This window comes from Biomphalaria glabrata, chromosome 4 (assembly GCF_947242115.1).
Source record: "Biomphalaria glabrata chromosome 4, xgBioGlab47.1, whole genome shotgun sequence".
In the NCBI taxonomy this organism is placed as follows: Eukaryota; Metazoa; Mollusca; class Gastropoda; family Planorbidae; genus Biomphalaria; species Biomphalaria glabrata.
Window position 1 is genome coordinate 45,057,527 of NC_074714.1, and position 15,503 is coordinate 45,073,029.

The window sequence follows — 15,503 nt, forward strand, 5'->3', positions numbered from 1 at the left end:
CCTACCATGACGGGTAAGTGCCTATACATTTAGTGACTACAATTTGAACCTATTTTTACCAACTGGTCAAAGACTAGCATAGTACAGATATATCAGTGACTTAAGATTAATAATAAAAAAAGTTACATTTAATCATTTAAAAACCATGACATAGAGTTAGACTGTTTCCCCCACATAGTCTCTGCTAGTAATGTAGTACAAACTCAAAATACTAGGACTTTGTTCTGGCAAGCACTTATTTTCTGTTACAAGGCGGGATTACTTATAAGTTACCTACCACTAATTTCTTATATTATTATTTACATAAGACAATGCAATGGAAGGTAATTGTTTTAACAAGTAAATGAAGTTTTAAATAAAAAACTTATACATTTAATTTTTGTTTACATTTGAACAGCCAGGGGCCAAAACTGTGGAGGGATTGGAGTGTTCTAAAGTGGGTCGCTCTAATAAACTCTAATTCAAGGGTGTAAAAAGAAATGAGGGGGGAGGGGGGTCCAGAGAGAGAGAGAGAGAAAAAAAAGAGATAGAGGTGAGAGACTTAGTAACAATACTAGAATTCACTGGTTATAAACACATAAAAAGTATGTAACGGTGAGGGCTAAAACCAGAGCCGTTTTGTTGAAGTGCAAAGACAGGAGAGGTGGGATTCAGGGGAAAATAAACATATAGCCTGGAAACAAAACAACGTGTGCTTAATGCTAAATACTGTTTTATTTATACAGCCGCTGTTAGCAAACATAGATCCACAGCAAAGACACTTTTCAAAATATACCATGCATAAAAAATACTTTGAGATAAATCCAGTAATGCACGGAGCTATATCCAAACAGGTAATTACTTTTATTATTAAAATAAAGTCGAGGCTTTTCAGCGTATTTCTTCTGCACTTGATTCCTGAATGTGTCTGTTGTTGAGTGAGGACAAGGAGTCTGACAAATTCTATCATCGCAACTGAATATGCTCAAGTAAAACCCAACTCTAAACTTAATATTATTCAACTGCATATAGACTAGCTTTAAGTTTTTTACAAACAGTTAATGTATATATAACTATCATCTCGTTGGTAGATGCAAGCGAATGGGCGCAAGGATTCCTAGGATAAAAATAGCCAAAACTGAATCTCCCAAACGCTGAGGTTTCCTAACATAGAATACTTTTTTTCAAATAAAAGGGTAATACAAGGGTACTCTTCCACAAACATAGTTTGTTTGGAATAATTGATACTAAACATTACTACTAAACAATCGGGCCTGTCGTCTTTATCTTAACGAGATCAAATGAACAGCAATTAAATATTGATGGTCTAGAAGCGCTAGTAATATCTCATTGTCAAGGATGTAGAACTCGGAGATATGCCATTTCATTCCCCAGAGATCATCATTGCTGGTGATTATTCATCTGGCCCGTACGCTAGACATTTAGATTATATCCGAAGCCCTGACGTTACAATATAAATTCCCCTCTTTTTAAGGCATCCTTGCAATATTTACAATACGACAGAGAGTCCGACACTCATCAAATATTTCTGAAGTAATTTTATATTTATTTATAACCATTAACCCTATGGATTCAGTTGTCCGGTATCGTTGTCAACTGTCAAGTTACTGCCATAGTCTACTTAAGTTTCCTTATTTAGGAAGATGTATTCATTGTAAATATTCTCTCGGTTACTGCCCCGTGCAGGACTCGCCATTTATGAAACAGTCACTTGAGGAACGGTGCGTGAAGTTTTGACAAGGTTGCGATCCCCGACCCGTGAAATGAAAATGTTTTCACACTTTTCTTACTCACCCCTACATTATTTAGAATTGGAAGATCTAGTCTAGATCCAGATCTAGATCTACTCTCTGTCTACATTAGATTGACGTAAAAATATAAGCGAAGCTTAGATAATCTTTCAATAATCTTGAAGCAACTTAAGCAAAGCAGTTATCGCATGATATCCGTACACAACGCTTGACTGCGCCATTTTATTTTTGTTGAATAATTCCAACGACAAGCCTTTAAAGCTAGACGATGCGCAAAATTTTCCTGAACATTAATTTCTTTAACTCTTGAAACAATAATGACATACATTCGGAAATTCCCGAACGCTTTAGTCCTTTCAAGAACGCGATAGTCCTTTCAAAACCTATGTTGACTCTAGATCTTAGTCTAGTACTCAAGCCAAATTTAATTTTTTTTTTACTTTGAAAAATTAAAACGATCAAACTATAGTTTTTCCCCCATGAGGCCAACGAGCTAATAGTTCTTTTCTCAGCGATATACATCAACAATAAATTTCTAGAAAAATCGTTAGAGCTGATTTTGAGATTAGCGTTCATGTTCCGTGAAGATATGACTTGAATAAAGGTATTGTACAAAAAAAAAAAAAAGGAGAGCGTGACAAAAGATGTTTGGAGAGACAACATGAATGAATGGGCGAGCCTGTCAATGAAAAAAAGACTCTAATTGAGGCTAAAGTCAAACAGTAATGGAGCGAGAGACGATCGACGGATCATGTGTGGTACCCCAACGGTCAGACTAAGTGACTCAAGTGAACTGAACAAATCTTGACATTAAAAAAGATACTTAGGTTACGTTACTCTATTTCATATTGTGCTCTGTAAGTTCACTCTGGAATAGGATTCCCTCTGTCGTAGAACGACTATGGTTCACATCCTCGAGCACGTTTTAATGTGACTGTAGGACCCTGTCCTAGTGAGACATTCCTAACCACATGAAGGACGTCGTGACAGCTCTACATCAACATAACCTTTCAAATACCAGAAGGACCTTTACTAATGTACATAGGCCTATATTAAGATCTCGTGCGTGTTGCATCTGGGCCAATGAGATCTAATTAGCCTTGACCCATGAGTCTCGAAGTCTTAAACAAACACACAAAAAAGTTTAATTATCGTTCGATATAATCAACCAAAGGTTGGGTTTTTTCCCACCATTAGTTTCGTGTCAGTTGTAATTACACAACAAGATTCATCCACAGCTAGTAACCCGATGTAAAAATAAATACTTTTTTTTTCTTTATATAATTGTAGTCCCTATTATCATTATTAAAGAACAAGGGAAATTAACTCTTGGATAAAAGACTTTATAATTATCTCCAAACTTTCATTAGCTTTTTGTTAATGACTTTGTGATGTCAATGAAGAATGCAGAAACAAAAAGAGACAATAAACAAAAAATTAATCCAAACTTTAAAAAAACATAAAGATTATTCATTATCAATATGAAGATGGGATGTTTTTAAAATCCTAAGGGGTCATCGCGTTCTCTAAGGATTTTGTAAAATTAGTATAGAATCAGAGTTTCTCTTGCATTCCAATACCGACATATTTATAACTAGTGTTGGAATATTTATATTATCTTTTTATAAGTTTTGTAAGTTCCATCTGGAGAAAAAGTGTTACTAGCCAAAACCTCGTGCAAGACAGCAGGGGCTCGAACTCTGGCTCAACATGACGACAGTCCAGAGCAAATACCTCAGGATTAGACAGCACAAGTTTAGTTTGTGCGTGTTTAATGTTTTTTTTAGACTTTCACAATTAGATGAGGGTTTTTTTCATAGGCCCTGCGCTAAATCTAGTTGTAAATTATTTAACTAAATTTAGCTTATAACAGAGTTTCCGCGGTCTCCTGATTTTCAAGGAGCTCCTGGAAATCTCCTGAAATTGCAAAGTATACGAAAAAAAAGTCATAAAAATCTTCTGAAATTATTAAAATATCCTGAAAACTCAAAACATGTTCTGAAAAATAGGCAAACTTGTAATTTCGGGGTGTCATTCAATATGGAACACGCCAATTCCAACTCGCGATTTAAAAAAACGTCATTGTCAGCTTTCATTTAATAAAAATAATGAGGTGAATTTTAACCAGAACAGTAACTTTCAATACTTAATTGACTGTAATAGTCAATGGGATTTAAATATAGATCTATATCTATCTCGATCTCTTTAAAAAAAAAATCAAAAGCGATATTTTGCTAGTCGATAGTAAATTTAAAAGGCAGATCTAAATGTTTATCAGCTTTATGTTGGAAATCTGCCTTCTATTATAGATGGCTCGTAATTTGATCGTGATTTTGCACTAAGTAAAGTATGAATAAATGCAAAGGCGAATTTATTTTCTAAACAAAAAATCGTAATTTCCAATTATTATCCTTATCCCTACCCAGACTAGGCCCTGCGCTATCCGTTTCGCATATGGCCCTGCAATCTGTAAGACCGGCCCTGGTAATTGGTCTAGTCATTTGAACGCTGCAACATAATAATGAGAACAAGGAAGAAGAAGAAATTTGAATGTTCGTGTAATCGTTACATTGGTTTTAAAACTGTGCGAAATCTCTGTATAAACACTATAGATCTAGATCTCTTTGGTTTCAAGCGTGTGACCTACATACGTGCATTCAGTATGTAATGTCAAGGACAGTCACGTGTCAAGAGATGCGATGATCACGTGCCACACTGCCAGCCAACAAGAGGAGAGGTTAAAACGATCACCCGGCATAATTTTCGCAATTTATATTATCGGATATGTCTGCGCAAAGATGTTGCTTGCAGACGATTTTTAAAAAATAATAATAATGGCAGCAGCATCAGTTTAAAGTGTATTACCTTTTTTTTTTAACCAAACAAAAATATAGCCATGACCTTCAAAAGCATTGTTGTTGTTTTTTTTCGATAGAAGTTTAGATGAACATTATGCGTTTGCTTCCCCAATTAAAACTGTAGTATTGTAAAAGGTTTTATTATTTTGTACAAAGCTTAGATCAACTCACTCTGTCCGTCTGATAAAAAGTTTTAACACGTTATTTCCCTCACGATTATTGTCGGACCATGTTGAAACTTTGTACAATTATTCATTGGCATGGACAAGATATAAATCAATAAAAAAAAACAACATTAAACCAATTAGTAATTTAATTACTGGTTGTTAATTATTTTGTTTGTGACCAACAAGGTAAATCCTTCAGTATTCACAGATATGGCTAAATATGTAGGGTCTGGTCCCCTGTGATAATTTCCCATCCTATCTCTCCCACTCCCATTCTCGGATCAAGTTGAAACTCTATACAATGATTTATTGTACCTAACAAAACGGGAATCAACTAAAAAAAATAAACAATGGGTCAATTATTTATTGGTAATTAATTACCGGGGTATTTCGTTTGAAATTGAATAAGGGACATAACTTCTCCATTATTGAGAGATAGTTTGTAAGTGCACTATTCTTCACTTTAGAAAAGGTTTGTTTTTTTTTAAATAAGAATTTGTTGTTGTTTTTTTTATAGTATGCCTTCTGTGTGATGAATGAATAGGTTGAGTCCTCTTACATTTTGTGTTGTCCTTAGCAAGTCATTCGATTTTAATGAATCATTCTTATATCTTGAACAACAATAACTGTATGATTTAGCTAATTAAAATAGATCTGCTTCGCTTACCATACCTACTGTAACATATGTGTGCTTCGAACATAGGATACACAAAGAATCTTGCTATTTACGCCGCCATGTAGAAACATCTCCATTAGTACCAGAAAATGTTATAAGCTCGTTTTTTCCTCCAACTTCCCATCCTCAGATCAAGTTAAAATTTTGCATAATTATTCATAGCCAATGACAATTAATTAATAAAAACATGAACTAATTAATCGATTAATAGAAATTAATTTATTTTGTTAAACTTAGAAAAAAAAAAGAGTTTATTCCTGCAGTGTTAAGATATATAGCCCTTATTTTAATGGTTCCTCCCCTTATAAAAGCTTTGTTATTTTTTGAAAGATGTTTTATGTTTTGCTTGTTTGAGTTATTTTCTTACCGTGTATAGATCTCATTTCCCCAATAGAATTGAATCCCTCCCATTGCTGAACATTGACACATTATTAAAACAACGATAAGAAGTGGAGAAGTACTATTTTTAGATCTCATATACAGTTCATGGCTCTTTAATTCTACGAAAATTAACAGACAATTACATCTCTAGGTTCTAAAAACAGCACTCCCCATTAACGGCATTCCCCACTAGCCAGCCCATTTTAAATAGACCGTCATTCTCTGCCTGTGAATTTCATTTCAACTCGAAGAGGACAGACGTCATTGACAGCGTAATTGTTTATAGTTTTTATTGAACTCTGTGGAGAGGAGATGGCTTCCAGAGCCGGATCCAGGTAACTTTACAGTTAGACTCGTGACGTCTGGTTAACTTCATTCAAGTTGGTTAATAGTAAGTCTACTTTTTGGGTTACGTTTTACAGGCTGTGTTTTTTTTTATATATTTTGGTTCTGGGAGAGGGGGGGGGAGGAGTACTTTCATTTCTGTATGAGAATTAGTTCTTACAATTTGAGTCACGGATTGATTTGGTTGTCTCTAAGTAAAAGATAGAAATAGGTCGAGCGAGTCATTTTACTTCTCTTTTGTAAATACACATAGTAACTCAAAAGTTTTGGATTAGCTGACGTCAGGTACAACTATGTTTTGTAACGTAGGACTTAACATAGTTGTTACTTACATGGAATTATGTCTTTGTATCTGTTTTTCTTTGCCACACTCTCACTTTTGCCGACTTTACATGGGAAGTTATGAGGCGTTGGCAGTTTCTGTAACAAAGTAATCATGTTTAAGATTTGTTTAAACAACTAAATTACAATACATAAATGCACTCAGACAGTTCAATCGTACTTAATTATTTTGTAGTAACGTTATTGTACTTCTGCACAGTGCTAATGAGTACCACGAATGGCCCTTTTTAAAAAAAAAACGTATTTAAAAATGACTTTTCTGAATTTGCATACCGTAAGCTTACTTAATTATAGAAATTAAAATGCGATCTTCCTAAAAGACCTTCTTGCACCAATTAATATATTTTAATTATGTTTATATTGCCTGTAAAACAGAAAATGTTGTTTTATGTTGTACAAGAACTATGAGTTTGTTTTAAAAATGTTTTATATCTGAGTACATACAACTTTAAAAACAAAACGAATGCTTCCAAAAGACCCAAAAGTAGCCGATGCAGCTATCTCGAGTAATGTGAAGATAATAGTAAAGTTCTATTATACAGGATGGCATGGTTGGTCCTCTTTAAGAATATGGTTGGGCCTCTGTATGAAGGTGGTTGGGCCTCTGTATGAAGGTGGTTGGGCCTCTGTATGAAGGTGGTTGGGCCTCTGTATGAAGGTGGTTGGGCCTCTGTATGAAGGTGGTTGGGCCTCTGTATGAAGGTGGTTGGGCCTCTGTATGAAGGTGGTTGGGCCTCCGTATGAAGGTGGTTGGGCCTCTGTATGAAGGTGGTTGGGCCTCTGTATGAAGGTGGTTGGGCCTCTGTATGAAGGTGGTTGGGCCTCTGTATGAAGGTGGTTGGGCCTCTGTATGAAGGTGGTTGGGCCTCTGTATGAAGGTGGTTGGGCCTCTGTATGAAGGTGGTTGGGCCTCTGTATGAAGGTGGTTGGGCCTCTGTATGAAGGTGGTTGGGCCTCTGTATGAAGATGGTTAGCCTCTGTATGAAGATGGTTGGGCCTCTGTATGAAGGTGGTTGGGCCTCTGTATGAAGGTGGTTGGGCCTCTGTATGAAGGTGGTTGGGCCTCTTTAAGAATATGGTTGGGCCTCTGTATGAAGGCGGTTGGGCCTCTGTATGAAGGTGGTTGGGCCTCTGTATGAAGGTGGTTGGGCCTCTTTAAGAATATGGTTGGGCCTCTGTATGAAGGTGGTTGGGCCTCTTTAAGAATATGGTTGGGCCTCTTTATGAAGGTGGTTGGGCCTCTTTATGAAGGTGGTTGGGCCTCTTTCGTCGCTCTGCGAAGGATTTGGGTATCTCTAATTGATAAGATACCAAATGCAAAAGAAGACACAGACCTTATAAAGAACCTCTGTGAAATATCTTTGTTCGAAATGGCGGAAGTTTTGCTAAAATTTAATTAGATCACAATAAAATAACTTCCGTTAATGCAAACTACTGGGATTTATAAAGGAGCAATTGTATTTTTGTAAGTTTTTTTTTCTCTATATTTGACTTGTAAGATTAAAATTGTCAGCCATAAGCTGATAAGTTTCTAATAAAATCATTATAGCCATTTTCGAGATCTGTCTCTAGATTCCAGGTTTCGTCCAACATAAATTAGCAAGCTGATGAGATGACTTGTAAAGAATATTGCCTTCAAAAGAACTATTTTGATAAAAGCGTATACATGGTTTTTAGAAAGCTACTTCTTTGTTTTGAAATTGTCCGGTATTTTCTATTTAATCGAGATTCTAGTAGAGCAGTGTTTCCCAAACTTTAGGGCTTGCTTGTACCCCTTTTATATTTTTTATAATGCTGTGTACCCCTCCCACACCCCACCCCCACCACACTTTAATTTATTAACAGAACATAATAAATGGTTGTTTTTTTTTTAAATCAGCATAGATTCAACGCGTACCCACTCCAAAGTCTTCCCGTACCCCTGGGGGTACGCGTATCCTACTTTGGGAAACACTGTAGTAGAGCATGGAGCTAATAGGCCTGAAGCGACCTGAGCATGGAAATCTTTCACGCCTAACTGGATCCTGAGACCGGGAGGAGAAGTTGAGAGGAGGATTTAAAAGCTTTGAAGACAAATAAAAACGAAATCAAAAGAACGCGATTGGGGGTTAAGAAAGTTCATGGCAGGAAGCGAGGGTTTAAGCTGGGGACAAAATTTCGAGTCTGAGAACGCTGGTTTAAGACTGGGACCAATGGTTTAAGTCAGGTTGTTGATGCTGGTCGTTGACTTGTAGCACCAATCTGCTGGTAGACAACTCAACCGTTGTAGGCGTAATATATCTTAACTGATAAAACTTCAAATAACTTGTATAACTTCCTTTTGTGAGCAATACTAAATAGATCTTCATTTAAACTAAATCACCTTGTGATAAATAAAATAAATGGTGTAGACTTTAGTAATAATATTTTAAACAAAATCTCACTACAATATCACAACCGTTCAGTCTCACGTTCTGGAGTCGTCTTCCTTATTTAAGACCAAATGACGACTATGCCACCTACGTTGCATCATTCACAACCAATCGCTAACCTCTTCCCACCGTCACCAAACACACACACACACACACTCCATAACACTGGTAGCTATGTTTGTGATGTCCTTTGTGAGATCTATTGTTAGATGCTTTCTTCAGCTAGTCTTTGGAGCTGAAGTGGAAAAGACTACAGCTGACATAACAGATGATTGTTTGTCATTGGGATTCAGAGTGATAAAGAGAAAGAATGTCACACTTCGACGTGCTAGAAAATGTGCTTGTTGGTGTATGATGTGCTTTATAGATGATAATAATCGACCCGCGGCGTAGCATACGCCTTTTCGTAATAGCCATGATCCAAATGACCTCTAAATGGCAGGGATATGGAGAGACGCTGATCCGGATTGTAAACTCGAGGAGGGTCAAGCGGACGTTCTTGGAAGTGAATAGTGATAGAAGTGGGAAGTATCTGAGACATCGCCACAATTTCAGCTTCGCCACCATAAACGCCGGAAGTATTCTTGTAGGCAGATTATTGTCGAGCAGAGTGTATGACTGTGGTTCCGTGAGTAAGAACAATGGACAGGGAGTCGCCATAGTTATCCCAAAGTTCGCAAACAAAGCTTACAGACATCTTGCGAAGTTCGAGAGCAACAGTTTCGTCAATGACATATTTCCAGAAATATGCGACTGCTTGAAATAAACAGTTACCTGATGCAGGAATTTCGGCTACATTGAAAGACCTGTTGACTCCACGAAATATATGTGAAGCGGTGGGCATGGTTAGGAAACGAAGGGCAATACGAAGGGGCAAAATTAAAACAAAGCTACAGAAAAAAAATGCAAAAAATGATGCCAGATATTGACGTGTGTAAAAAAAAATACACACATAAATGTAGTCAAATATAGAATGTATGAAGAGAAAGATGACTTGTTCCCCCCCCCCCCTCCCTTTGTTTCTGAGCCGTTCTCTCTATCTCCGCGAAAGTTACGTGGATAACTATAGTCTGACTTTCAGAAATAAAAGAGTTATCTTTCCATGACTTTTCGTGTTGCCCCGCATAGTTAGGCCACGAAGAGAATTCTATATATAGATTATAAGTTGCACAGTACTAGATGAGCTTGAATGTTAAACAGTGGTTTTAGTGATGCGCATGATGTTTTGTTTACAAAACTTTAGAACTACACAAACATACAAGTTAAGTTCAAAAGTTAATATTTAACAAAACATTTCTATCAGGTTTTAGTGACATCATGGAACGGACATGGTGGGTATAATCAGTGCCGGCCCTAACAATTGCGGGACCAAATACGAATTGAATTGCCCACGGCCCAGTCAGGGTAGGGATAAAGATAATAAGTAAAAAATTAAGGGAGATTTTTAATTACAAAATAAATTCGTCTTTGCAGTACATTTTTATTAAATAAGAGTTGGAAACGCCTTTTTTTATATTGCACGTAAGATTAACGTTTACCATAATGAATGACACCCCAAAATGACCAATTTGTCTATTTTTAAGAACATTATTATGAGTTTTCAGGATATTTTAATTATTTCAGGAGATTTCCATAACTTTTTGGCATATATGTTGCAATTCCATAAGATTTCCAGGAGCTCCTGGAAAATCAAGAGGCCATGGGAACACTGTTATAAGTTATAATGGTTTATTTTAATAATTTTCACCTAGAATTAGCGCGGGGCCTATGAAAGTGCGGGGCCCACTGCAGACGGATAGGTTGCAGTGCCCTAAGGCCGGCCCTGGATATAATACTAACGAAACAAAGGGGAAGGGAGAGAACTGGTTGGCAAATTTCGACACTAGGCTTAATAACTAGAGAGCTGACCCAGCCGAAGTGGGCGGATACAGATCATATCCACAATACTGCCTGTTCGTGCGGTTTGCGCGCTGGACTGTCGTTCGGATTTATCGACGGTCGAGGGTTCAAACCCTGCCCGCTCCCATCCCGCGTCGTCCTGCAAGAGGTTTGGACTAGGAAGTAAACTATCTTGAACTCTAAAGGAACATCCGAAACATATAAAATATTTTACAAACACACATTTACCCTCCCAAGATTTGTATCCGCTGTCTATATGAATGGCGGATTCAGAATACCTAATTGGGAGCAACAATGCAACCAAAAAAAAAAGAGTGTTAGGTGCGGTCATCTCATTGATTCAATTACTGATAATTTGTTCAAAGTCAAATTCTTTAAAAAGAAAAAAAAAACATTCTTCTTTGCTAAAAAGACAACCAAACCATGTTTAAAGAGATCGCCTACCAATATATCCCCCTTCCCTTAAAAGTTCTTCATCCACATACTTGAGGCAGGTCACTCTGTGATCAACCCCGTGTCAAAGTCCCAAGACAGTTTCTCCAGCATGAGTTAGAACCCGTGAAAGCTTGTCTTGATCAACTATTGCTCAAAATGGTCAGTGTAGTCCAACGCCTAATCATTTTTTTTTTTGCTCTAACAAATTTCGATCATTTTATGTAGTGAGAATATAAAGTAGGCCTATCTGTTTAAAGGGAAACTCCGATGGTTTTGACAATTTTTGATATAATATGTGTTTTGATTTACAGATAATGAATATAACGTTCTTTTTTTTTTTATTTGCAATAATAACTTAGTAATTGATGTTTTCCAACGTAATTTTCCTGCGCATCCAAAACAGTCAGACTTTCACCGGGTTTCTTTGTGACGTCACAACTACGTTTAATTTAATCTATTGACTTCTGTATAACGGGAGACCATACAGCAAAGTTTACAATCTCGTAAAAGGAATATATCTTCGTCTATGCAGTTAGATCTAGGATCTTGTATGCAAAGAAAAAAATGCGTATTAAAAGTAGATTTACATGCTTGACTAATCACGGCAGTGTGTATTTTCTCGCCAGACCACTCAACACACAACAAACACTATCGCTTGGTTGTCTTGTCATGACCGACTACACGTAGTCTCGACTAGCCTTACACTGACCAGTTTATTCGAATCAGTCAGACACACGATCTATTTACTTCTTGGGACAGGGAAAGGCTTAGATGAAAATGTTACTTTTTTTCTCGAGTTGATTATCTTAATGCTTTTGGATCTATCTATACAAGTATATATATATATAAATAACTGTATCATAGACCTGGAATAGGCCGTCACTAAGCCTAACTGTAAGAATGAAGCGATACGATTGATTAAATGTAGTTTCTCTTTCAGTATTGTTGAGGGAAGTGACGTATGAACTAGCTTAAAACAAAAATCTCAAAGAATCCCTTTTTATTTTTTTAGATGTCAAGAATTTACTGACTAATTTATTAAATATAAATGTTTCTACGCATTTAAATACAAAATGATAAAATGTTTACTATTACAACTTTTCACATAGAAAAACCTTTGAAGTTTCCCTTTAAGCGCTTTTATCTCTTCTTTTTTTTTTTTGTAGATGACTTGGTACAAAAAATGTAGTTATTTTTTATCATTTCCAGTATCATAGATTATGCTTCTGAATTATTTTACACATATGACATGTAGGCCCCTACTCGTGGAAAAGTGTTGCTAGTTTGAATGTTTTCTTTCGTTTTATATCCGTTGTTAGATTTGAACTGTTTTTAATGAAGCAGCTAGAGTACAGCATAAGTTCCTTCCTGCATGGGAGAGTAATGTTACAGCAGCTAGAGTACAGCATAAGTTCCTTCCTGCATGGGAGAGTAATGTTCCATTATCCCGGATGTCGTCTTCCGATTCATGGCCACCGGCCATTTTAGATTTTCATAAGGCAGAGAAAAGAAAAGATAAATTTCCTTTCGCATTTTTATATCTCTTTTTTTTTTGTTCTATTAAATAATAATTTTGATATTATATTGACATAATCGGTGCATTTTGTTAACTTTAAAAAGTGTGACTATGTCAAACTCGTTCGATCTGGACTTCCAAGCGCTGCAGATTGTAGAGTTAACTCATAAATCATTTACAATTCTGACAATAAGACCGAATAGTATTTATTTTGGCGTACTGCTGATCTAGGATTAGTAAGTCACATAAATCAACAGGATATAATGGTTTAGAGTAGAATAATTGTGTGTATGTCTATGTTTGAGCAGCACTAACATTATAATAAAGTTACAATTTAAAAAAAAAAGACCTTTTTCGATAATGAGAAGTTTCTTTCCCATTCATTCAAATTCTATTCGTTCGAGTCCTTTTTTTTTTTTTTTTGTTTTACCTTTTTTAATACTTTATAGTGCTAATGTTAGTGTCAGTGTCCGATTTTCAGTATCTAAAAATTCTCTTCAAAGGGCATTTAAAATAGCAAAGGTATATATATATAACTAATCTAACACACAAGACAAACGCCGCCAGCTTCCAGATAACTCCAGAATTCAAGATTCAGCTTCTAAACGTATTCCACTTCAATGTAATTGTAACACAATGGGATCCATGTGAGAACACAAACCAAACTACGAATGTAAAGGTCTTTGAATGGTAAGACAAGCTAAAAGGTTTGAACAAAGAATCATAGAAGAACGAGAACATCAAAGGGAAGAAAAAAGGTAATGACATTTTGTGACAATTTCATAATATTAAATAGGCCAAACTTTGAAACAAATTCCACCTCATCGCGACACAACTTTGGAAAATCGTCAGTTTTACCTCAATACAGAAATGGGAGTCAAATTTGAGCACGCCTTTCCACCCAGAAAAATTATAAAAAGCTAAAACAATTAAAAGCAACCTATCTTATTCACTGTAAACCAGTTACAGTTACACAGACTAAAACTCAAAATACTTAGGTGTTACAATAGATGAAAACATAATCTACATCTTCGCATATTGACGAAATCATTTTAAAAAATCAACCAAAGCATTAGAGTTTATTAAAAAGAAATGTGTACACATTAAACAAGAACATAAAAACTAAAATGTTATTGAACCTTGGTTAGGCCAATATTAGAACATGCGTCTTCTGTTTTGGGATCCCTCAACTTAAAAAGACATATTTAAACAAACTAGAACAGATGCAAAATAGAGCCTTGAAATTTATAACAAAGGAATATTCACATTTGATTAGGTTAACACTATTAGTTATTAAATAATTGACTCAACATGGGGATTTAAGTTTCGAGTTTTAAAAAAAATCCGCCTATGCAGAAAGAAGTAGATCTAATTATTTACAGGTAAAAGTCATAGATATTGTTAAATATCCAGATAATGTTATCTATTAACTGAACGGATTTGAAACTGTGTTTTTTTTTAATTAATATGCTAATATCACTATCCTAAAGTAAGGAAACTGGATCTGGTAATGCATTGCTTAATTTTCGTGTCATGGACATTTCTACACTTTTATGACATTACAAAATTTGTGACGTGAGCTGACTTGTCTAACGAAAATCTGTTTTTAATTCTATGGAGTTACACTAATTCTCATGGGTCCTGCTTTAATCTTCCATGAATGATTTAATTCAGAACAGGAAAAAAGAATTCGATTCTATATCGAGCACAAGCTTTACGAGAAAAAAACTTTTTTAGTGTGTGTGTGTGCTAGAAGGTAGATTCTACTTCTAATTACTTCGCTATTACCATTTCATTAGTTGAAGTGATTACAGCAGCACCAGCATTTAGTCACATGTTGTTTTAGCTTGCTATTTATATTTTCCTCTTGTTATTTCGATAATTACTATTTTCTGTTATTGGAGATTTTCATCATAAATTTTAATCAGAGTAATCTCCTCTTTGTTTACATGTTTATGTTTTTAAGTTTTTTTTCCCCCAGATTGTTAATCACTGTCTCGTTTGCTAGGCTCATTTTACACGTGTCGTGTGTTCGTTTAGGTTTAGATTATTAGGCCTACATCATAGCCCACATTCCCCCGAGGATGGTGCTTGATGGCGGCGGAAATCGAGCCAGGGACTATAGAGACGAAATCCCAGAGCGCATATCACACGACCAGGTAGCCACCGAGATGTAAAGGAAATTTCATTTGAATTACTTTAGTAAAATAACGATCTACATCTATAATGTGTTTGTAGATAGTAGGTACACGAATATCACGTAATCTATAATATATAAGTGCAGAATACCACTCACTGGCTGATTCATTGATCATAAGATCTCTTAAACTATCCGCATCAAATTTCGTACATATGTTCCTTTTACCTCCTAGGTGCTCACTACGAACGCTTTTTGACAGATTCAAAGCCTCAGGACCGCTATTTGCGACAAACCACAAGCTTTCTATCAAACCTTTGTATTTTAGTTTCAGTATTTCCCCAAAAGGCTGTAGTCTGTATATAAAGCATTTTTGTAATATCACGATTTCCGTATTTTTAACTCTTTCTCTCCTAATCGACGATACCATCGTTGATTCGATCTCATTAAATTAAATTAATGTTTATTTTTATAAACTTGACTTTGTGTGTGTTATATAAAAATAACATGCATTTCCCTTTAATTCTATACCAAATACAACATGTTCTGATAACAGACAACAAAGTTATTGAAGCCCAATCATAA

General features: G+C 35.8%; 1 protein-coding gene across 1 annotated transcript in view; it reads right to left on the reverse strand.

The window, feature by feature from the left end:
• LOC106069885 (receptor-type tyrosine-protein phosphatase T-like) overlaps nucleotides 1–15,503 on the reverse strand; it is a 112,492-nt gene that overhangs the window by 87,002 nt on the left and 9,987 nt on the right. The window contains exon 3 of the mRNA XM_056027700.1: nucleotides 6,511–6,598. Coding sequence (XP_055883675.1) covers nucleotides 6,511–6,598 — 88 coding nt within the window. The remainder of the gene's footprint in view (nucleotides 1–6,510; nucleotides 6,599–15,503) is intronic.